The sequence below is a fragment of the Pristiophorus japonicus genome, chromosome 15, assembly GCF_044704955.1.
Source record: "Pristiophorus japonicus isolate sPriJap1 chromosome 15, sPriJap1.hap1, whole genome shotgun sequence".
Classification (NCBI taxonomy): domain Eukaryota; kingdom Metazoa; phylum Chordata; class Chondrichthyes; family Pristiophoridae; genus Pristiophorus; species Pristiophorus japonicus.
This window is the reverse complement of record NC_091991.1, coordinates 128,161,618-128,185,508: the sequence shown is the minus strand read 5'-3', so window position 1 is coordinate 128,185,508 and position 23,891 is coordinate 128,161,618. Positions and strand designations below refer to the sequence as shown.

At 39.8% G+C, this 23,891-nt stretch overlaps 2 protein-coding genes across 4 annotated transcripts in view; one reads left to right on the top strand and one right to left on the bottom strand.

Moving 5' to 3' along the window:
* iqck (IQ motif containing K) overlaps positions 1-9,435 on the top strand; it is a 285,097-nt gene extending 275,662 nt beyond the window's left edge. For all 3 annotated transcript variants that reach the window (XM_070900905.1, XM_070900904.1, XM_070900903.1), the window contains one exon: positions 9,175-9,435. In XM_070900905.1, the coding sequence (XP_070757006.1) occupies positions 9,175-9,273 (99 nt within the window). In that variant the 3' untranslated portion in view covers positions 9,274-9,435. The remainder of the gene's footprint in view (positions 1-9,174) is intronic.
* gprc5ba (G protein-coupled receptor, class C, group 5, member Ba) lies at positions 9,386-23,448 on the bottom strand. Its single transcript, XM_070900906.1, has 4 exons — positions 23,293-23,448; positions 13,818-14,845; positions 13,199-13,308; positions 9,386-10,841 (listed from the first exon to the last, which is right to left on the bottom strand). Exons 2-4 carry the CDS (start codon positions 14,827-14,829, stop codon positions 10,797-10,799), a joined length of 1,167 nt encoding a protein of 388 aa, XP_070757007.1. The 5' UTR covers positions 14,830-14,845; positions 23,293-23,448; the 3' UTR covers positions 9,386-10,796.
* Between the last annotated feature and the right edge of the window lie 443 nt (positions 23,449-23,891).

Here is a 23,891-nt window from a genome sequence, read left to right as displayed (position 1 = left end):
ACCTGCGCACTCACTTTCAGGAACAGACCATACTAGTGAAATGTTTACATAGGAAATATCTACATCTTTGATCGTGTTTTTTTAATTATAAATACAGTTTCCATTTTAGATTTTCTCCAATTCATGTTAATTTCATAAACAAATTTCATATATGTAAATAACTAATTTAAATAAATAATTTATCACTATCATGTAGCACCATGTAGGAGAGAAACCATCAAATGAAATATCAACAAATGCCATATTCTTTGAATTTGGGCATGGAAAATTCCACAAAAGGTCAAGCACTTAAGAATAGGTGTTTTCCAGCAGTTTACCAATATAATCTAATTTACATTTTCCTTCCTTACCAAACATCTATAAGAACATAAGAAATAGGAGCAGGAGTTGGCCATTTGGCCGCTCGAGCCTGCTCCACCATTTAATAAGAGCTGATCTGATCCTGGCCTCAATTCCACTTCCCTACCCGCTCCCCATAACCGTTGACTCTCTTATCTTGCAAAAATCTGTCTATCTCTACCTTAAATACACTCAATGACCCAGCCTCCACAGCTCCCTGAGGTAAATAATTCCAAAGATTTACGACCCTCAGAGAAGAAATTCCTCCTCATTTCTGTTTTAAGTGGGTGATCCCTTATTCTGAAACTATGCCCCTAGTTCTAGATTCCTCACGAAGAGAAACCACTCTCTCTGCATCTACTCTGTCAAGTCCCCTCAGAATCTTACACGTTTTAATAAGATCACCTCTAAGTCTTCTACACTCCAATGAGTATAGACTCAACCTTTCTTCAAATGACAACCCCTTCATCTATGCAACAGTATTTGATGTATTAAAGTAAAATATTTGGTTAATAAAATAAATGTAGCGTTTTTATTCACAATCTCCTTCCAGAAATTCTGTTCACACAAAGAATCGTGATTTCTCAGTGTAAACAAACAAAAGACAACTTGTAACCATTTTGAATGCACTACAAAATATAAAAATTCTGCTTTGTAATTTGGCATTGTTTACATTTGTCACATTATCTAAACAGTGAATACAGTAAGTTGGTGTTGCTTTAAGAAAAATTGCTTCATGTGTTACCTTATCTTGTACAAAAGATAATTCTGGCTACTTTCACTGTCTTAAAAATGGTTTTGCTGGAGGTTTTCATTCTTTATAATTTTCCATGATATGCCAGAGTTGAGGAGGGGCAGGACTTAAAAACTGCAGCTTTGAGCATGTTCTGTGAAAGGCCAGTAATGAAAATTTCTACAGGCTGTAGGGACAGTCATATGGTAGGAGCGGTAGCCTGTTAGGTTCAGTCTCTTCAACTAGCAATGGCTCTGGGAACCTACAAAGAATTCAAAGCTTTTCATAAGGCATATGCCGCCAATTGAAAACATTACAGGCAACTCAAACAAAAATGCTACTGTGTTGGTAAATGTCATTACTTTTGTGCAGCTTTTAACATTTATTATGTTACAAACCATATTTCTAGTAGTAAGTGGAGAATTCGATATATACTTAGATTTTTGGATATTAAGGGAATCAAGGGATATGGGGATAGTACAGGAAAGTGGAGTTGAGGTAGAAGATCAGCCATGATCTTATTGAATGGGGAGCAGGCTCGACGGGCCAAATGGTCTACTCCTGCTCCTATTTCTTAAATTATGCAATTCAAGATGCCACCCAAATGATTGAATCAAATTGCTGAAAACAATTTTGATAATTTTTTTAATTGAAAGTTGTTGCTGTCCATTTCTGATTGTGTTTTTGAACTTCATGATTAGCAGTTTTGATTCCTCCTTACTTCATCATAATAGGTATGTTCCTTTGCTCTTCAGTTAGAATTTGTTGCTGCTTTGTGAATATGAAATTTGAGACAATCATCTCCCAATGTCACAGTATGACAAAGTGCTTTGAACAAAAGTGTGCTTGACGCAATATAATATATATATTTTTTTTAAACTCAGCTGGCTAGGTAGGAGAGGAAAGAAATTGAAATGGGCAACCTAGCTGCTCAAGTGTGATCTTAAAATTCCACTGCTAGTTGTCATCCAAACATGCAATTGGTAACATTCAATAATTCTCAGTTAGGATGCAAGTGAAACAACACAAGGGCCAAGAAAGAGAAAATAGGTAGAGCTAATTTGTACCTGTTGTGTAAATATGTTGCGGAGATTGATCATGGAAAAGTCAGCAGCCATAAACACTTTAAAAACTGAAAAAGGGTCATGTGGCAGAGAAATGAGAGGAAATTATTTTCTATTATAAATAAATGTCTGCTTTGCTGAATAGTTTATGATTGAATTGCCACTACTGTACTTTAAGCAATAACATTTCTATAGTTTTGATTAATCATTGTTGTCTAATATCTATTTGCACCTTTTTGACAAAAGCTTTGCAATTTTCTTCCATCAAAAAGGGTATGTGTTCTAGCACATTCACGGATATTTAATGATATAGAGTAAATTCGGAAGTGATTTTTCCTAGTGTTAAATTTTGCACAAAACTGGCTTATCCACATGTGCAAAATTACATAGGATATATGGCATAGAAACAGGCCATTTAGCCCAACCAGTGTATGCCGGCGTTTATGCTCCACCTGAGCCTCCTCCAGGGCCTTTCCTCGTCTAAATCTATCAACGTACCCCTCTATTCCCTTCTCCCTCATGTGCTTGTCCAGCCTCCCCTTAAATGCATCTATACTATTTCAACCACTCCGTGGTAACGAGTTCCACATTCTCACCACTCTTTGGGTAAAGAATTTTCTTCTGAATTCCCTATTGGTATTCTTGGTGACTATCTTATATTGATGGTCTCTGATGATCTTCTTACAGGCGGAAACATTCTCTCTGTATCCACTCTATCAAAACCTTTCATAATTTTAAAGACCTCTATTAGATCACCCCTCAGCCTTCATTTTTCAAGAGAAAAGAGACCCAACCTGTTCATCCTTTCCTGATATGTATACTGTCGCATTTCTGGTATCATCCTTGTAAATCTTCTCTGCACCCTCTCCAGTGCCTCTTTATAATATGGCAACCGGAACTGTAGAATTGTACGCAGCACTCGAAGTGTAGTCTAACCAAGGTACGATACAGGGTTTAGCACAACTTCCTTACTTTTCAATTCTATACCTCTACAAATAAACCCTAGTGCTTGGTTTGCTTTTTTTTTTATAACGGCCTTGCTAACCTGCATCATAACTTTTAGCAATGTGTATTTGTCTACCCCACCTAGACTCTCACCCTCCAAGTAATATGACCTTTGTATTCTTCCTACCAAAATGTAATACCTCACAGTTATCAGGGTTGAACTTAATTTGCTAATTATATGCCCATTCTGCAAGTTTATTAATGTCCTTCTGTAATTTGAAAATGTAATAGACAGAATGCCTCATTTTGACAATAATGGTGATTTCTATTTTATGATCTGGGAAAACAGTCACTAACTGTTTTCTATCAGTGTGTCAGAAATAGAAATGAAAGATCTTGGATCATGCCATTTTCATCCTCAAGACTTCCCAGCCAATGAACTGTAGCCACTGTTGTTTTGTAGGAAAACACAACAATCAATTAGCACACAGCAAAGTTCCAGCTGTCAAACATTGTGATTGAGTTTGTGTTCCTGTGTTGAAAATTGCCACCCTCCATCAGTATCTGCCTTATGATAACATAAGAATTCAGCCCCTTGAGCCTGTTTCACCATTCAATGATCTGTATCTTAACACCATCTACCTGCCTTGGTTCCATAACCCTTAATACTCTTGCCTAACAAATATCTCTCAATCTCAGTTTTGAAATGCTTAACTGACCCCCAGCCTCAAGAGCTTTTTGGGGTAAGAGAGTTCCAGATTTCCACTACCCTTTGTATGAAGAAGTTCTTCCTGACATTACCCCTGAACATCCTAGCTCCAATTTTACGATTATGGCCCTTTGCTCTGAACACCCCCACAATGCATTATGGTCTCTGTGCCATGACTTCCAATATTTTGATCAACTCATTTGCATTTGCACCCACCACTCCAATTGTATATTACAAGGGACTGTCTACTAGTTAAGGTGCTAACCTGTAATAGTTGTAGCTTAGCTTTGATTGTGTGTCAAAGGTGTTGCTGCTGAGTCATGCAATTCCTAACTGGGGAATTAAATACATTAATTGGTAAATAAATAAGTTAACAATCACCCCTTTGCCTAAACAAAATATTTTTCTTCAGTAAGGTTGTTCCATGCATTACATTTTAAAACTTAAGACTCAGTTACCTTTGCCGTATTACTTTATTACGGTGAGTGGTTGAGAAAAAAGACAGTCCTAGAATGCAAGCACCGACAACAGAAAACTTCTCAATTTTAATTTCTAGCATCACTGAAATGGATCGAGATGAGAAAATGAAAATATACAGTTTAGAACCTACCATTGATGAAAATAATAAAACACAAAGATCACAGGGATAACTTCACTCGCAGTGAAAGTGTCCCTTGGTTTTTAATATGTGCTGTGATTGATACTGTGAATCAGTGACATCTATACACTGTTTAAACAGGGGGTGCTGAGGTTAGGCACTCTTCAGCATCTGTAAATACAACTTGCATGAGGCTTATTAATGCAGAAATGTAATAATAAACTATTGTCTCCAATGAGAGAGTCTAACCACCGCCCCATGACGTTCAACGAGATTACCATTGCCGAATCCCCACCTATCAACATCCTGGGGCGGGGGGTTACCATTTACCAGAAACTGGACCAGGCACATAAATATTGTGGCTACAAGAGCAAGTCAGAGGTTGAGTATTCTGCAGTGAGTATCTCACCTCCTGACTCCCCAAAGCCTTTCCACCATCTACAAGGCACAAGTCAGGATTGTGATGGAATACTCTCTACTTTTCTGGATGAGTGTACCTCCAACAACACTAAAGAAGCTCAACACCATCTAGGACAAAGCAGCCTGCTTGATTGGCACTCCATCCACCACCTTAAACAGTCATTCCCTCCATCACCAGCGTACCTTGGCTGCAGTGTGTCTACAAGATGCACTGCAACAACTATAGATATGTGAAGAGAAAAAGATTAGTGAAGACAAATGTAGGTCCCTTGCAGTCAGAATCAGGTGAATTTATAATGGGGAACAAAGAAATGGTAGACCAATTGAACAAATACTTTGGTTCTGTCTTCACCAAGGAAGACACAAATAACCTTGCGGAAATACTAGGGGACCGAAGGTCTAGCGAGAAGGAGGAACTGGAGGAAATCCTTATTAGTCAGGAAATTGCGTTAGGGAAATTGATGGGATTGAAAGTCGATAAATCCCCAGGGCCTGATAGTCTGCATCCCAGTGTACTTAAGGAAGTGGCCCAAGAAATAGTGGATGCATTGGTGATCATTTTCCAACATTCTATAGACTCTGGATCAGTTCCTGTGGACTGAAGGGTAGCTAATGTAACCCCACTTTTAAAAAAAGAGGGAAGAGAAAAGGGAATTATTGACCGGTTAGCCTGGCATCGGGAATGGGGAAAATGTTGGAATCAATTATTAAAGATGTAATAGCAGTGCATTTGAAAAGCAGAATACTCAACCTCTGACTTGCTCTTGTAGCCACAATATTTATGTGCCTGGTCCAGTTTCTGGTCCAAGTCAGCATGGATTTATGAAAGGGAAATCATGCTTGCAAATTTTCTGGAATTTTTTGAGGATGTTTCCAGTAGAGTGGACAAGGGAGAGCCAGTTGATGTGGTGCATTTGGACTTTCAGAAGGTTTTCGACAAAGTCCCACACAAGAGATTAATGTGCAAAGTTAAAGTACATGGGATTGGGGGTAGTGTGCTGATGTGGATTGAGAACTGGTTGGCAGACAGGAAGCAAAGAGTAGGAGTAAATGGGTACTTTTCAGAATAGCAAGGAGTGACTAGTGGTGTACCGCAAGGTTCTGTGCTGCGGCCCCAGCTGTTTACATTGTACATTAATGATTTAGACGAGGGGATTAAATGTAGTATCTCCAAATTTGCGGATGACACTAAGTTGGGTGGCAGTGTGAGCTGCGAGGAGGATGCTATGAGGCTACAGAGTGACTTGGATAGGTTAGGTGAGTGGGCAAATGCATGGCAGATGAAGTATAATGTGGATAAATGTGAAGTTATCCACTTTGGTGATAAAAACAGAGAGACAGACTATTATCTGAATGGTGACAGATTAAGAAAAGGGGAGGTGCAACAAGACCTGGGTGTCATGGTACATCAATCATTGAAGGTTGGCATGCAGGTACAGCAGGCGGTTAAGAAAGCAAATGGCATGTTGGCCTTCATAGCGAGGGGATTTGAGTACAGGGACAGGGAGGTGTTACTACAGTTGTAAAGGGTCTTGGTGAGGCCACACCTGGAGTATTGTGTACAGTATTGGTCTCCTAACTTGAGGAAGGACATTTTTGCTATTGAGGGAGTGCAGCGAAGTTTCACCAGCCTGATTCCCGGGATGGCGGGACTGACATATCAAGAAAGACTGGATCAACTGGGCTTGTATTCACTGGAGTTCAGAAGAATGAGAGGGGATCTCATAGAAATGTTTAAAATTCTGACGGGTTTAGACAGGTTAGATGCAGGAAGAATGTTCCCAATGTTGGGGAAGTCCAGAACCAGGGGTCACAATCTAAGGATAAGGGGTAAGCCATTTAGGACCGAGATGAGGAGAAACTTCTTCACCCAGAGAGTGGTGAACCTGTGGGAATTCTCTACCACAGAAAGTTGTTGAGGTCAATTCACTAAATATATTCAAAAAGGAGTTAGATGTAGTCCTTACTACTCGGGGGATCAAGGGGTATGGCGAGAAAGCAGGAATGGGGTACTGAAGTTGCATGTTCAGCCATGAACTCATTGAATAGCGGTGCAGGCTCGAAGGGCCGAATGGCCTACTCCTGCACCTATTTTCTATGTTTCTATGTAATATCTCCAAGTTTGCAGATGACACTAAGCTGGGTGGCAGTGTGAGCTGTGAGGAGGATGCTAAGAGGCTGCAGGGTGACTTGGACAGGTTAGGTGAATGGGCAAATACATGGCAGATGCAGTATAATGTAGATAAATGTGAGGTTATTCACTTTGGTGGCAAAAACAGGAAGGCAGAATATTATCTGAATGGACTGTGACAAATTAGGACAAGGGGAGGTGCAACGAGACCTGGGTGTCATGGTATATCTGTCATTGAAAGTTGGCATGCAGGTACAGCAAGCGGTGAACAATGCAAATGGCATGTTGGTCTTCATAGCGAGAGGATTTGAGTATAGGAGCAGGGAGGACTTACTGCAATTGTACAGGGCCTTGGTGAGGCCTTGAATATTGGTCTCCTAATCTGAGGAAGGATATTCTTGCTATTGAGGGAGTGCAGCGAAGGTTCACCAGACTGATTCCCGGGATGGCAGGACTGACATATGAAGACAGACTGGAACGACTAGGCTTATATTCACTGGAATTCAGAAGAATGAGAGGGGATCTCATAGAAACAATAAAATTCTGACAGGATTGGACAGGTTAGGTGCAGGAAGAATGTTCCCGATGTTGGGGAAGTCCAGAACCAGGGGTCACAGTCTAAGGATAAGGGGTAAGCCATTTAGGACCGAGATGAGGAGAAACTTCTTCACTCAGAGAATTGTGAACCTTTGGAATTCTCTACCACAGAAAGTTGTTGAGGCCAGTTCGTTAGATATATTCAAAAGAGAGTTAGATGTGGCCCTTACGGCTAAAGGAATCAAGGGGTATGGAGAGAAAGCAGGAATGGGGTACTGAAGTTGCACGATCATATTGAATGGTAGTGCAGGCTCGAAGGGCCGAATGGTCTACTCCTGCACCTATTTCTATGTTTCTAACTCGCCAAGGCTTCAACAGCACCTCCCAATCTCGTGACCACTACCACCTAGAAGGACAAGGACAGCAGGCACATGGGAGCACCATCACCTCCAAGTTCCCCTCCAGGTCACACACCATCCTGACTTGGAAATATATCACTGTTCCTTCACTGTTGCTTGGTCAAAATCCTGGAACTGCCTCCAACAGCACTGTGGGGGTACCTTCATCTCACGGACTGCAGCAGTTCAAGAAGGTGGATTACCACCATCTTCTCAAGGGCAATTAGAGATGGGCAATAACACCCATATCCCATGAATGAATAAAAAATTAAGTATACATTAAATTTGCACATTTTCACTGTAATGCATTAATAGTTTATACGCAGAATGCTGAAACTGGAGAACATTAATATAATTACAAAGTTTTTTTTAAGCAACCCACAGCTCAAAAGCCTTGTGCTACATTGTGATGCAAGATATTGTGTAAAAGTACAGGTAATAAATTTAAGGAAGTAATTCAGGGTTTTATTGACCTGCATAAAACATTTGAATTTCTTGTTGTCAAACTGTCTGGAATTACAACCTCATAAGTCTGCCAATTTTAATAAGCTATGTGTTATACCTTAGCCTAGCCATTATACCTGGCATGCAAGTGTGGCAGTGGAAGATTCAGATGAGAAGGTCAAGCACTTACTCTCGAGTGTTCCAGCAATTTTCCTTTCTTATAGAACAGCTCTGCAACAGTGTTCGGTGTATTGAAGCAAAATATTTTGGTTAATAAAATAAATGCAGTGTTTTTATTCAGTACCTCCTTCCACTGTTTAAAAATGGTTATGTCCTTCCAGAAATTACCTGCTCATACGAAGAATCATTTTTGAGTTCTCAGTATAAACAAACAAAAGACAACTTGTGACCATTTATTTATTTCAGCTCAAACAGTGCTTGCAACCTGATAAAGCAAAGCAATTATGGTGAAACCATTGATTCTTATCTGCTACATTAATAGGCCTGACCACTACAATGCATTATTGAGCGAAATTTCAGCTTGAGCAAAAATACAGCTGCAGCCATTTACCTCTCAATGAGTTATAGATTGACATGCAGTTTGCTCCACTGATGATCTGATGATATCCTTGTGCTCCGAATAAGAAGTTCTGAAATCAGCTAGGTGGAATGGTGATCGGTTTCAGGATTTAAACTTGCAAAGTAGTGGACAATTTTTCTCTTTTGTTCTTTTACTCATAATGGAAAATATTAAACAAATGCAGAAACCATAATCTTTACTAACTAGTCGATATTTGATATAAAACTTTATTCCACAGAAATTATGGCTGATCCACTTGTTTTATTTTATATGTAGTTGGACGGAAAATGGAGGAAGTTGAAGAGTCCTCACCCAGCCCTTCTGAAGAAGTGTCTGCTGAAGTTTCAACACCCACCGCATATGGGACAATGCTGAAAATTAGAGAAGCTTGCACTTAATTGCCTTTTGTTCTCAAATGAAAATTAGTCTGTATTAAATTTTGTTTTGCATTTCAAATCAAACAATAGAAGATTTGACACTAAGTAAATATAGTAATGTTATTTATTTTAATAGCATTTAGAAAATAAAACTTTTGCACATGCTTTATATTCTGTCAACATGTGATGTGTCTATATCACACACACACACACACACACACATATATATATTATATATACAAAATCTAGAATTTGCACAGATTGATTGTCTTCATTAGATACCCTTGTAAAAACACGGTGTGTATGCGCAAACATTTTATGGAATTGGTTTTAGAAAAAGCACAATGTTTAATAGACTTGTCAAAAGATTGAGCAGTAGTTTAGTTATAAATAAAATCTGCTGTTGTACCAAAGACAGGCATTAAGCTAAAATATCAGGCTTTGTAGTATTGTGAAAGAGCAAACTACAAAAAAATACTTGGTTTCTGTGAATCATATCTATAAAGCTGAAACAGAGCAATGTACTTCCAATCAAGGAGTTTAAAGCCACAGGCATGTATACTGTGCAATCTTAGGAGATTTAAAATTTTTTTTACAGTACACAGAAATGGGATTTTGCCATTTGATGAACCAAATGGGACTTTCTTCAACTTGTTTGGCATGTTGACAATTTACAAAGGTAAAGTTTTTAAAAAGGTGGATAAATGAAGTAGTTTAAACAAGCTTAAAAAATCTGCACTTTACTAGCAATTTTTGTTCCACTATTTTAACTACAGGTATGGCATTAACAAAACTTATTGCATACAAAGCATACTAGTGTTTTAATTATTAAAACTTTCATATCTCACTTGCTTTCAGTATACAGTACACATGCACCACAAACTGAATCTTCATTGCAAAAGAAAATCATTACTGTTTAGTCATGTCTAGAACAAACTACATTTGAAAGAGCCGTAAATTACCACACCAATTTACATTACGGCTTTTCTGTTGGATAATATGGAATGCCCAAACAATTAAAACTACCAAAGTTACTGATCTGTTGCAATTAATTCTTCTCCACTAATTACATACATTACGGACACTGCAATAAAACCATATCAAAGATAAACAATTATCCCCATCTCCTCCAGGGAGTTTCAATGAATTATCTACTAGATAATGGTTTTGCAGAAACGAAGCAATATTGAAAGTTACACATTGCCATAATTTATTAAATGTAATGCAATCCTTATATGTACATCAACACAAAAATGCTCCAGAGCCACAAACATTCTCTTCAGTATCGTTCTGGTGCTGTTTTCATCTAAAGACTTGTGGCTTTAAAAGAAAAAGTACTTTGTATGTACACCCTACAAGCTTCACTGTACATCCTATAAAAAATTATCAGTTTAGAATAAATTCCCATTTAATTGGGCTCCAAAGCAGCTCCTACTTGTGTTACTACCACGAGCTTCATCATGTATTGATTTTTGTCCACTGAACTGCTGGAATTTGCTTCTGACAAACAGTTTATAGCCTTCACCAAAGGTGTCTTCCTGCATAACTTGGAGGAGCAGATGGGATCTGAAAAATAAGTGAACAATTATGGGTAGTAGTCTGAAGTTAATTTTGGTAAGTGGTCCCAATTTTAAAAAAAATGGTAGTAATTCTTGTATCCAAATTATAGTTACAATATACAACAGATGGTTGGAAATCTCAATTTAGCATTGATTATAATTTTTGCACTCATTTTAATTAATAGAGGTAGTTTAATTGACAGTTGAATGAATAGTCTCATACAGTTGCATAAATGCGGTTAAAGATAATATCTGCAAACAAATATTGAAACACACTGGGCGAGATTTTGCTGTCAAAATAACAGTGAGGCGAATGGCACGCGCCATTATTTATGCATCAATGGTGCAGCAGCTTCAGGCGAGGAATAGATGCGCAAATATCCTAAAGTTGCTGTCAAAGCTGCGTCGCTCTGCTGTGAGCTTTGCGAAAATGAAATTTTACTGTCTGTCTCACCATTGACCATTAAATATCATGAAGTTGCTGAATTTGCACGGAAGATATGAATTAAATCCACCAGATATTTAGGGCTAGTATTTACAAGTGCAATGCATTAACAATGTGATTATTATTAATTACTGCCAATTAACCTCTCTGGCACTGAAAATTAGCTATTACAAGTGTGGAGACTCATTCAGATTTTGAATGTTTCGGGGAGATTTTACAAATGTCAAATTTTAAATGGTTTTTTCTTACTTTTCCTTTGTCTCTCTTAATCCAATATTTTTTCTCTTTCTGTACCTGATTTGATATTGAATTCTCCCACTTTAATTCGCCCTCCTTCTTAATCCTTCTGCTGTTTATTTCCCAATCCTTAAATCTCACTGGTTAAGGAGATATCCTGCTGCTTGCTCTGTTAACTGGGGTCCCAGATCCCTGTTTTCCTCTCTGTGCCATTATAGAAACATAGAAAATAGGTGCAGGAGTAGGCCATTCGGCCAAATATACCATATCAACTGGTTCTCCCTTGTCCACTCTACTGGAAACATCCTCAAAAAATTCCAGAAGATTTGTCAAGCATGATTTCCCTTTCACAAATCCATGCTGACTTGGACCTATCATGTCACCTCTTTCCAAATGCGCTGCTATGACATCCTTAATAATTGATTCCATCATTTTACCCACTACTGATGTCAGGCTGACCGGTCTCTAATTCCCTGTTTTCTCTCTCCCTCCTTTTTTAAAAAGTGGGGTTACATTGGCTACCCTCCACTCGATAGGAACTGATCCAGAGTCTATGGAATGTTGGAAAATGACTGTCAATGCATCCGCTATTTCCAAGGCCACCTCCTTAAGTACTCTGGGATGCAGTCCATCAGGCCCTGGGGATTTATTGACTTTCAATCCCATCAATTTCCCCAACACAATTTCCCGACTTATCATCTCACACATTCAGCAACTTCGTGGGCAAAAGTTTTTTGAGCTAAAAAGGTGCAGGGGTAGATGCCCTGCTACAGCAAAATCTGGCGCAATATATTGGTTATATACATGATAAAGGGAAGATATCCACTCCTCTGAAAAGTAACTATAAGCATTTTGTACAGAATACAAATACCACTACAGCTTGCCTTTCACAATCCAAAAATGCCATGTTAAAATTTCCAAACTGCTCAATAAATTAATTTACTCATTTTAGTAAGTTTAGTCCATTTACCCTCTCCATGAGATTTTAAATAAAAATTCTTAATGGCAGAGAAGTTGAATTCGATTAGGAGTAAATTACCCAGGATCTTTAGAAGTCAAGCATTTACTCCATGGGCTTGCCAAATAAAAAAATGACCGAGTAGTCAACTTTATCTATACAAAAACTATTGGATGTGGGGGAGGAAGCTGAGCTCAGGTAGAGTAGGACACCAAGATTCCACAATCTGTAACTCAGCTCAGTTGGCAGTTGGAGAAGGCCAGAGACTTTATATAGATACTAATTTGAGCGCCTATAAAATAGCTGCTTAGTTTAATTCCCTCTCTGATGGTGAAGGCTCAAATGATCATTGAAGGACATCAGGATTTTAAAGGGCAACAACATCTGCAAAATTTGATGTGATTATAACTTCCATTAAAAAGTTGCACATTATATAGATATAATCTAACCTATTTCAAAGCGTCAGTTTTCCTTTTAAGAATTTGCTTTTACCCAATAATTGTCCAAATATTGGAATTACGAAAATACTTTTATAGCAATCTACTTAACTGCAAAAGATGAATATTGTCAATATCCTTTTAGATCAACTTATAAACTAGTATAATTTCTCCAGCTCTCCCTCCACAACATTTAGAACTTTAAAGTTTTCTAACAGAAGTCAAAATACTGTAGGAGAGTGTGTAAAATTTAAAGGTTCAATAAATTGATTTATTTTAAAACTTACATTTCCCCCATTAAGTACAACTGCCATTTCAGTGGGTTGGTAAACATTGCTCCGAAGTTGAATGTTGGGTCTATGTCCCACACTCCCATTGCGAAATCCAGATTTATAAGCTATGTGGTGGGGTGGGAAAAGAGAGGAGAGAGAAAAGTTTGCACAGTACTATAAAACCAGAATAATACAACAACCAAATTCCAAGTTTGAACATTTACGTGTTTTGCCTTGTGCATTTAAATACAAGTAGAAAAAGTATAGCCTAGAAAAATCTTTCTAGCCAAAGTGCCACTGAATCAATAGGAACCAACTATGATGGCTTATATTAATTAATATTTTAAGACCAAAAATATTTTCTGGTTAATAAGCTTATACAGTCCTTGCTAACTACTACTTCGAAGAGACATTCAATAGTACCCAGACCTCTTAATTTCTTGCAGTAATAATGGACTGAGTCAAGTTCTGTTATCCAAATGTGTTACACTGTAAACCATGCATTTCCTTTTGGTTGGGGAAGAAGGGGTGTAGGAAAGAATAGGAGGAAAATAATACTGCAAGAACAAACCCAAGCTCAACAATGTTTGTCAATGAATCAAACATTGGCACAAGTACCAAAGTTTGTGCTTACCTGCCCCGGATTCATCCAAAGAGAAAGCCTTATTTTCCATGTAAGTACGTGGAAGTTGCAATTCTTCTTCAAAGTTAGTCTCGCGTATTCTTGGCTGAACTGCATCAAAGTAATCTGGTGTGTTTTGTTTTGATGGGACAATTGAACAATGGACTTCTGGGATAGCATGGAAAATGAGAAACACCCATCCATTAGAAACTAGTGCAATGGAGAGAGCAGGGTCATCCCACAAAGGTCGTTTTTTCAGTTCTCCGTTGCCGTAGAGGTACATGGCAATCCATGCAACCCAAATCAAGATGGAAAAGAACATGGTTAGAATAATGCCGGCTCCATTCTTCTTCCATTTCTTGAACTTTCCACACAAGGTCAAGAAGGAAAGCAAAAAGGTAACAGCCATCAGGAACATAACATAAATTGATGCCATGACAAAGTCCATCTGCTCATATTTGCAAGCAGATTTTTGATCTCTGACAATAGTTAGGATCAACCATTCCACTGCAATTATAACTTGAACTAACATGAGACAGACTGCAATGCCAGCCAACAGCCATCCAGATGGGCCTTTGCCATGCTGAACCAGCTGACGTAGTCTCCATGCCTGCGCCAGCAAGCATGAAAAGCAAAGCGCAAACAGAACTCCCCATAAGAATCTTCTTGTGGGACATGTTCTTTCATCTTCTGGTATAATAAACGCAAACGACAGTCCAAACAACCCAAGTGTGCCAAACAAGAACAGGAACTGGATTCCCAAGGGACTTTTCTTTTCTTTGTCTTTAATGAACGGTAACTTCACCAGAAGAATCAGCATCAATAAGAATGCAGTTAGCACTCCTGCACCTGCTACCGCCTCCACAACTATTCCCCAGATTACATCCAGACTGCACAGGTTCAGGTAGTGAGGAAGGAGGTTTAATCCGCAGCCTCTGTCTGGAATAGAATTGCTGGAGTTCTGAGATGATCCATAATTAATCACCGAGAGAAGAATGAATGAAGCAGCTGAAAGTGTTTTCATATTGCCCAAGTAAATTCTGGAAAAGAAATAGGGGAAAAGGCACACAATCAATTCTAAGCATGACTGCATGGCACAGTATTTTCTTTTATGATCAAGTGAAAGCTGCAAATGTAAGGTTTTGCTGGTTTGCACAGTGTGCATTATTTGTGAAGAGCCAACTTTTGAATTGGACAACTCTGCTATTCCTTAGTTGTTGAAACAGATTCAAACAAAGGCATTCTAAACAATGCTCACTGGAATAACCCTCAACTCCATTTATTTTATGGGAATATAATTCGTTATACTGAAAGCAGGACATTGCACATGAGAGATTAATACCTTTAATTTTATAGTGACATCTTGTACAATGGTGAAGAATCATTGCGAGTCATTAAAACAGGAAGAATAATGGAGCAAGAGTAGACATTTTAAAATTAGAGGTAGGAATCTCTGCTTGATTAATGCTCTACAAAAGGCTACAGGATCAAGTCTGATTTATACACAGGAAATGTAATTTCTTGTGTGTGCAACATACTATCAATGAAATTGCTACTTCCAATTGATCAAAACAAGGTAGAATTAAAAGGTAGATTTTCCTCTTGTGCTTCAGGTGTAAAATATCAGCTGGGCTGAGAGGAAAGTTGTGCGCACACCTATAATAGAGCCTAGCTGATTTTCTGCTCATTTAATGGGCAGAAACTCAGGCAGCCTCCATTACAGGTGTGAGTTCCTTCCGCCCAAGTTTCCTTAAGATCCAAGAGGTGCAAAATCTGCCCAGTGTCCTACAGAACTGTTTCCATTTCAACTGCAAAGGTAATTTCTACCATTGCTAACATTTCACACACCAAAGTAAATGAATCTAAACCAACAATGAAGTGCAATGTTTACTCTATTGCAGAGGAAGCAATTTGCCTTTTTATCACTTTAATTCTGCATAAATTAACAAGTTGATCAGAAGTGGAAAATGCTGCAAGTTAAACAAATCAAGCTATTTGCAAATTATTGCAATTACAATGGAAATACTTAAAGAATAATCAACCATTTAACAATAAATCAGGTAGCTATTTAGTTGCAAAATGTATCAGACTTGCAATTCTTTATTGCACAAAATGGTCTTCATACATTTGCTTGAATTTTCATTTCTAGATATTTGCACGGCAAGTTTCTTAAAAATCTCAGGATTTCAAAATCTGATGCAAGGACATGGTGTGGTAGACCAGGAAGAGGCTTGCAATCATCTGTATTACTGTAGCCCAACAAGAGCCTTCAGCAGAACAGAGAAAGGAGGAAAGAAAGAAAAATAATATTGGATGGGGGGGGATAACTTTCACAGAAGCTGTTGTGTCAGTCAGGCTTGTGACGAGTCCTATCATTGGAATGACTACATGTATCAGATTGACGACCTGTATTCCACAGTAGAGGATTTAGAGCTATATAGCGATGATTATGTGTCTGATCTGAAGCACTCGTTGTTATATAAAATCATTTTTCATAGGAGGTGAGGTTCAAGAGGTTTAATACTTGAAGATTAACTTTTGTGGTGGCTGTGGAGCCACAGTTTAAATGACGAGTGTAATTTGTTTGAGAATACGACAAGTACAAAAGCCACATCAGCGATACAAGGCGGCACTGAAGCTGGAAGCCTATAATTAACTTATCATGTATACTGGTTTCCAAGGTTAGTAACTCAAAAACATCACATGGAATCTATAACATATTTATTTTAAAAAGTTCTCTCAAATGTTCATGACACAAAAGCTGAGATCTTTGTTAAAAAGGCTAGTTGTTGATCCACAGGTAACTATCAGGTATCATTGGGTAGTTACATAATCATTCTCTGTATATGCTATTCGTATCGACCCCAAAACAACAGTGTATTGTAATTGAGAACTAATTAAACCCAATCTATAGCCAATTTGGCTGTGTGTGGTTTAATTTTCCTCAACACCAGACCCCAATATTTCAGTTGTATATGCCATAATTCTATTCAGTCCAAGCCATGGTTTGTTTGTATGTCCTATTTTCAGGAATGTGCATTTAGGCCTGCTCGGAATATTTGCAGCCTTCAAAAAACAGCATGAAAAAATAATCTGGAGATTATTAAAGGCTATGCTGAATGCCTCTGAAGAGGAACTCAGAGCATTCGGTAGCTGTGACAGCACAGTCAAAGGGAAGTTTTTAAAACTCCAGGTCATCATGGCATTAGTGAGGAGAATCAATTCAACAAACTCCATCCAAGTTACAGGCCAGCAGTAACAGCACACAACACAACTGCATGACAAAACCCGCTAAAAGCAAGTGGACATGTACAAAAATCAATTACAAAGGCTAATGGAATCTCAAGGGGCCTGGAACACAAAGGAGTGGAGGTTATGCTACAGTTATATAAAACTCTGGTTAGACCCCATTTAGAGTACTGTGTTCAGTTCTGGGCACCACACCACAGGAGGCCATTTTTCTCTAGAAAAGAGAAGGCCGAGGAGTGACCTAATAGAGGTCTTTAAGATAATGAAGGGATCTGATAGGGTAGATGTTTCCATTTGTGGGGGGAGTCCAAAACTAGAGGACATAAATACAAGATATTCACTAATAAAGAAATTTCTCCTGAATTTCCTATTGGATTTAACAGAGTGTGGTTAAAATGTGAAACTTGCTACCATATGTAGGTGAGTCGAATAGCATAGATGTGTTTAACGGAAAGCTAGATAAGCACATGAGGGAGAAAGGAATAAAATGCTGATTGAGTTTGATGAAGTAGGGTGGGAGGAGGCACATGTGGAGCATAAACACCGGCAGAGACCAGCTAGGCTGAACGGCCTGTTTCACTGCTGTAAATTCTATGTAATATTGACTTTAGAGTGGGTGCAAGGCAGAGTCACCAGAATGATACCTGGGCTAAAAGGGTTAAATTATGAGGATATAGGTTGCATTGACTAGGCTTATATTCTCTGGAGTATAGAAAATTAAGGGATGATCTAATTGAGGTGTTTAAAGATGATTAAAAGGAGTTGATAGGGTAGATAGAGTGAAACTATTTCCTGTGGTGGGAGAAGACAAAGGACATCTTCTCTACATCTATTAAATCCCTTTGTAATTTTAAATAACCTTAAAATTAGAGCTGTTCAGGGGCAATGTCGGGAAGCACTGCTTCACACAAAGGGTAGTGGAAGTCTGGAATTCTCCCTCCAAAAAGCTGTTGAGGCTGGGTCAATTAAAAATTTCAAATTTCAAAAAAAGTATTAAGGGATATGGAACCAAGGTGGGTAGATGGTGTTAAGATACATGTCAACTATGATCTAATTGAATGATGGAACAGACTTGGGGACTGAATGGCCTACTCCTATGGAGAGTGGGGGGAGTGGGCTGGCAGTATATTGGAGGAGGTCCAGGAGAAAAGGGCGTTAGAGATATACTTATCAATAGAATCAGTTAACTTGCCATGACTAAGGAGCAATGCTTTAAATACTCAAGCTCACTCGAGAAGCTGTGCCATCTGGTCCATAAACATATGGGGAAAATCAACCATCCACACTGTATTACCAGTGGTAGTGAAATTCACCATTGCCTTGAACTATTGTGACACATGAGACATCTCACATTAACTGCTTTAAGGAAATAGGAATAGTAGGCCATTCAGCCCCTCAAGCCTGTTCCACCATTCAATTAGATCCTAGCTGATCTGTACCTCAACTCCATTCACCATAGCTGTGTACCATTCTATTCAGGATGTTACCAAATCCTAGATTCCTACACATACCTCAAGGAGAGCCAGAAGCAGCAACAGCATATTGGAACACAAATTGCTGGCTTCCCCAACTTATCAGACAAACTGACTATATAAATACAGCCATTCAGGTATTCACTGACGTATAGCATACCCAAATAGGGAAGACTAACATTCAAACCACATACAAATAATATGCAAACACTAAGAAATTATGCATAATTCCAGTGCAAAAGATACATGGGGAATGCGTAATGCTTTTAATCAGAGAATCAAACATGACATAGCTTTCTGAAAAAGATGGAAGGATGGATATCTGGATCCTTGGAGAGATGAGCTGTGTGTTAGGGTAACCACAGCTGATTTCTCTGCACAGCTCCCATTATCTAGTAGAGAACAGATACTACTAGACTTTGAGCAGATATTTGTTGGGAACACATTCAAGATCCCCTCCAAGTCACACACCATAGTTACTTGGACATATATTGCTGTTCCTTCATTGCTGCTGGGTCAAAATCCTGGAACTCGCTACCTGCAAGCATTGTGGGAGCACCTTCACCACATGGACTGCTGTGGTTCAAAGCGGCAGCTCACCACCACCTACTCAAGGGCAACTAGTGATGGGCAATAAATGATGCACAACAGCCTCATTACCCAGCTCTTCCACTTTGCTCTGCAGCTGAATGGAACTTTTATTTCCTATCCCCATTTAGTTAATGCTGCATACGCATATTTGTTTGTTTTGCTTTTGGACAACAGATGCTTTATTTTCTGAACAATGAACGAACAGTAGACTAAATTATGTTGAAGTTATTTTGTGCAGCACTAGCAGTGTACACAGTTAAAAAGCTTTGATCCTCCATTTATAACTAAATTGTCGTGAACATCTGTAATGGGTTTGAATGTGCCTCAAGCCCTTCTCCAAATTTAGTAGTATTGATTGACTAATAACCAACTGCAGAGCAGCAGGCAGTACAGAAAGTCCTGTATCGAGCTGCATCATGCCAGAAGTTCCTATTGACATACTCGCGCTGGGTTCAGTACTTTCAGAGCCAGCACTTATTGTCATTTGTGCAAGGCTATGTAATGGCGTAGAACTGACATGAGTGTACTTTTGTTACCTGCATGCTACTGTTTGAGGGCATCTCAATGTCTACTGATCTGCGTGACCACAGCATATTTGGCATCTAGAAGGCTTCAGAATCCCCACGCATACATATAGCTTCTAGTCCTCTGCACACCTGCCTGTATCCTTTCTCCAATGGCAATAAAGTAGGGTGCAAATACATCTTGGAAACTTTGCCTCAGTGTACATAGGAGTGGCTGGCACATTCATAAGATATTCATGGAGAGATGCTTCTCCTGTGCCTGTGACCTATTGCAGTTGCTACTGGTGTTTTGTATTTCTGCCAGGTCCTCAGAATCATGGAGATAGTTTTCATATTACCATGCTTCATCTTATGTAGCTGGGAGAGGGGTGGCATCGATACACCATTCCCCTCCTTCTCCCCATCCCGAAATATGAACTTACATAGCACCTTTCATATCCTCAGGACATCCCAAAGTACATCACAGCCAATTAGGTACTTTTTGCAGTAATGCAGGCAATTGCAACAGCTAACTTATGCACAAGATCCCACAAGCAACACTAGGATAAATAACCAAATAATTTCTTTTATTTGAGTGAGATAGGTTGGCTAAGACACTGGGCATACTCATTGCTCTTCAAAATGTTCCACTGGATCTCATATCTGCTCATTCAGTACTGCACTGGACATCAACAGCAACTTGCATTTATATAGCACCTTTAATGTAGTAAAAATATCCCAAAGAGCGTAATCAGAAAAGGAAATTGATACCGAGCCAAAGAAGGAGACATTAGGACAGGACAGGTTACCAAATGCTTGGTCAAGGAGGTAGGTTTTAAGCAGTATCTTAAAGGAGAGGAGAGGTGGAGAGGTGAACACGTTTGCAGAGCAAATTCCAGAACTAAAGGGTTAGATGGCTGAAGGCATGGCCACCAGTGGTGAAACATAGGAAGTGGAGGATGCACAAAAGGCCAGAGTTGGAGGAATGCAGAGTTTCTTGGAGGAGGTTACAGAGATAGGGAGGAGTGAGGCCTTGGAGTGATTTTAACATGAAGATGAGAACTTTAAAATTGAGGCATTGGTGGACCAAAAGCCAAAGTAGGGCAGCGAGCACAAGGGTAATGGGTAAACAGGTGAGAGATAAGATACGGCAACAGAGTTTTGGATGAGCTGTTGGAATAGTCAAGTCTGGAGGTAACAAAAGCATGGATGAGGGTTTCAGCAACAGACGGGTTGAGGCAGGGGTGGAGGCGGGCGATATCGTGGAGGTGTCAGTAGGTAGTCTTTATTTAGGTTTAGGTGCTCGTATCTTTGGAGTGGGACTGGAACCCATATCTGACTCAAGCCAAGACTGACACTACTCGCAATGAAAAAAAAAATAAAGACCTGCATTTATATAGCGCCTTTCAGGACGTCCCAAAATGCTTTACAGCCAGTCACTGTTGTAATGTAGGAAACTCAGCAAGGTCCCACAAACAGCAATGTGATAATGACCAGATAATTTGTTTCAGTGATGTTGATTGAGGGATAAATATTGGCCAGGACACCAGGGATAACTCCCTTGCTCTTCAAAATAGTGTTGAGATCTTTTACGTCCACTTGAGAGAGCAGACTTGGTTTAAATTCTCATCCGAAAGACGGCACCTCTGATGGGAGTGCTGCACTCCCTCAGTACTGCACTGGAGTGTTAGCATAGCCTTATGCACTCAAGTATCTGGAGTGAGACTTGAACACAGAGCCTGATACAGAGGAGAGTGCTACCCCCTGAGCCTCGGCTGATGCACACTACATTTGCTGCATTTACTGTCATGACCTTTATCACGAAAGCAGGCTTTTCAGTGCTGTCATTGATACATTTTCAGCAGGACTACGCACTTCACTGGATTATTGGGGGTTTTCAATGTATGGGAGTCAAGTGGCTCATTGCTGCTTAAAGACACGTTAAAGATCAGTATTACTAGTGCATCCTGATGCAGAGGGAGTGAAAAAGTTAAAACCAAACAAATTGCTTTCCTCACAGTTGATGCTTGGGATCTAATGGAGACATTTTGCTGTTATTGCTAAAAATGAAAACAATAAATCCATCTCTCTCACCTCAGAAGCAAACCTTGTCACGGTGACAATTGCACAAGTCTTACACAAGTCTTCTTTATAAAAAGAATGTGAGGTCAATGTGTCTCAATTTATGAATAGTTTGTTTGGCCTACTTGCCCTCGTTCATGTTGGACGAGGTGGAAGTTGTCCCGACATAGAGCAAAGTTAGTTTAAAATGCAGTTATGATGATCTGGAATGCACTACCTGAAAGAGCTACTTTTGAAAAGGAATTGGGTGAATACTCGAAAAGGAAAAATTTGAAGGTAAGGGGAAAAGAGCAGGGGAGTGGGACTAATGGAATAGCTCTTTCAAAAAAGGTGGCACAGACAGGAGAGGCCGAATGGCCTCCGCGTGTTGTATAATTCTACGAAAAATCCAGAGTCAAAAGGGTTAAAACATGACTACATTAGACACCAATCATAATATATTCCATTAAGCTGCAGTTTTTAAACGCCATTTTTCTGCATTATAGTATCGGAAATGCGAAAACCGAAGAGATTTAAACAATTACAAATTCTAAGAAGGTGGTATTAATATCCTGAACAAATGCTCGTAAATGTTCAAAAAAAACACAAGGAAATCCTTAAATACATTGAGCGCGCGCGCCCATTATTGATATTTCCCAGAGAAAAACAGATTTCAATCCGAAACTGAGCCCAGAAATCATTGCCAGCGAGATAGCTATGCAATGTCACATCGGTATAAACTGGCGTGTGTAAAATTAGCAGCGACAGCTGAAAGCCCCATCAAAATAGCTCAACAATGAGCCCATCTCATTCCCCTGGCAGAATGAAAGATGCTAAATGGCACCTACTGTGGAGCAGACAAGTGGCACACATATTTCAAACGGGGGCTCTCCTCCGACAGACGTCCAGTTGAAGGCTGATGGAGCCATCAGCGCCCGATGTGGCGCTGGCAGAGGGACAGGATCCCCAGCCTTGCTCCAGTGGTGTGTGACCCGAACTAAAGGCCCGTGTCGCTGCTGCATGTGTGAGCACACAGCGGGCAAAACACTGCATCTGATCCACACACACACACACACACTTGGTCTCCATTCTTGCTGGATGGCACATGGTACCTGTACATCACTCGATTCCCTCCACTAATATCGAATCACTTCGCGTGTTGATGGAATTGCCTCCCCCCCAAAAAAAATATCGAATTATTTCCGATGTTTTACTGAACATAGCCCCTCGCTATTCAGCAGCAAGGGGCCATTGTGAAAATGTCAATACGGTGAAATTGTGCTAAAGTGAGAACCCTACGAGAATAGTCGTTGCAAACATCGTCCCCAACACCTATTAACGTGGTATCTGCACGGTCGATACAAAATAAGGAGATAGTAAATGATAAGGCTCCTCCTTGTATCAATTTAACATCTTACATCTCACAGCTCTGCACAACATTTCAAATCTTCCATTTCTGCAGCAAACGCCTGCAGTTCTCTCAGTGCGAGCACATCGGTTCTTCCATACAACACACAAAAAAAACCCGACCGTACAATATCGGGTTAATAGTCACTTCCCCAAAGCAGAACAACAACAAAAAAAACCACACAACCCCAAACCAGAACGCACCTCAAACCAATCCAGATTTCACGGGAGATTGCGATGTAAAATGCGACGCTGAGATTGAGCGGGGGGCAACTTGGCTCCGCACGGTGGTGACTGCGAGCCCCGCCGCTCCGGTGCGGTGCGCCTTCCAGTCCGCGAATGCAGCCAGCGCTCGCACAGCCCCGCTGCACCCCTCGCAATTACACCCCTGACGTCAAAGCACACTGCCATGTGAATCTGACAAATCCCAGGTCCTGCGCCTGCACCGCCCAACCCGAGCAAGAGCCCAACTTCACTCCGGGGGAGAGGGCAATGGCTGCCGAACAACATTATCATTTCCCAAATCCGTTTTGAGAATTTCAAGGGGTCGGTGTGTGTAACAAAGTTTCAGCGCTCCAATGTAGCGGGTCCTGTTACAATGTGACGGGCCCATTGAGTCTGGCCCATTCTCGCTAGCAATGCTTCTCGTTAACAAAACTTTCCCAAATTCATTTACAAACGTCGCAGCCAAGGTCCCCCCCATTTGTGTTTATCATCCAACTATTTCCAACAGTAGGTGCCTCCAAAACCTCTGGTTCAGTATCACTGTCCGGAACAAAGCACCATTTCAGTACTCTTATCCC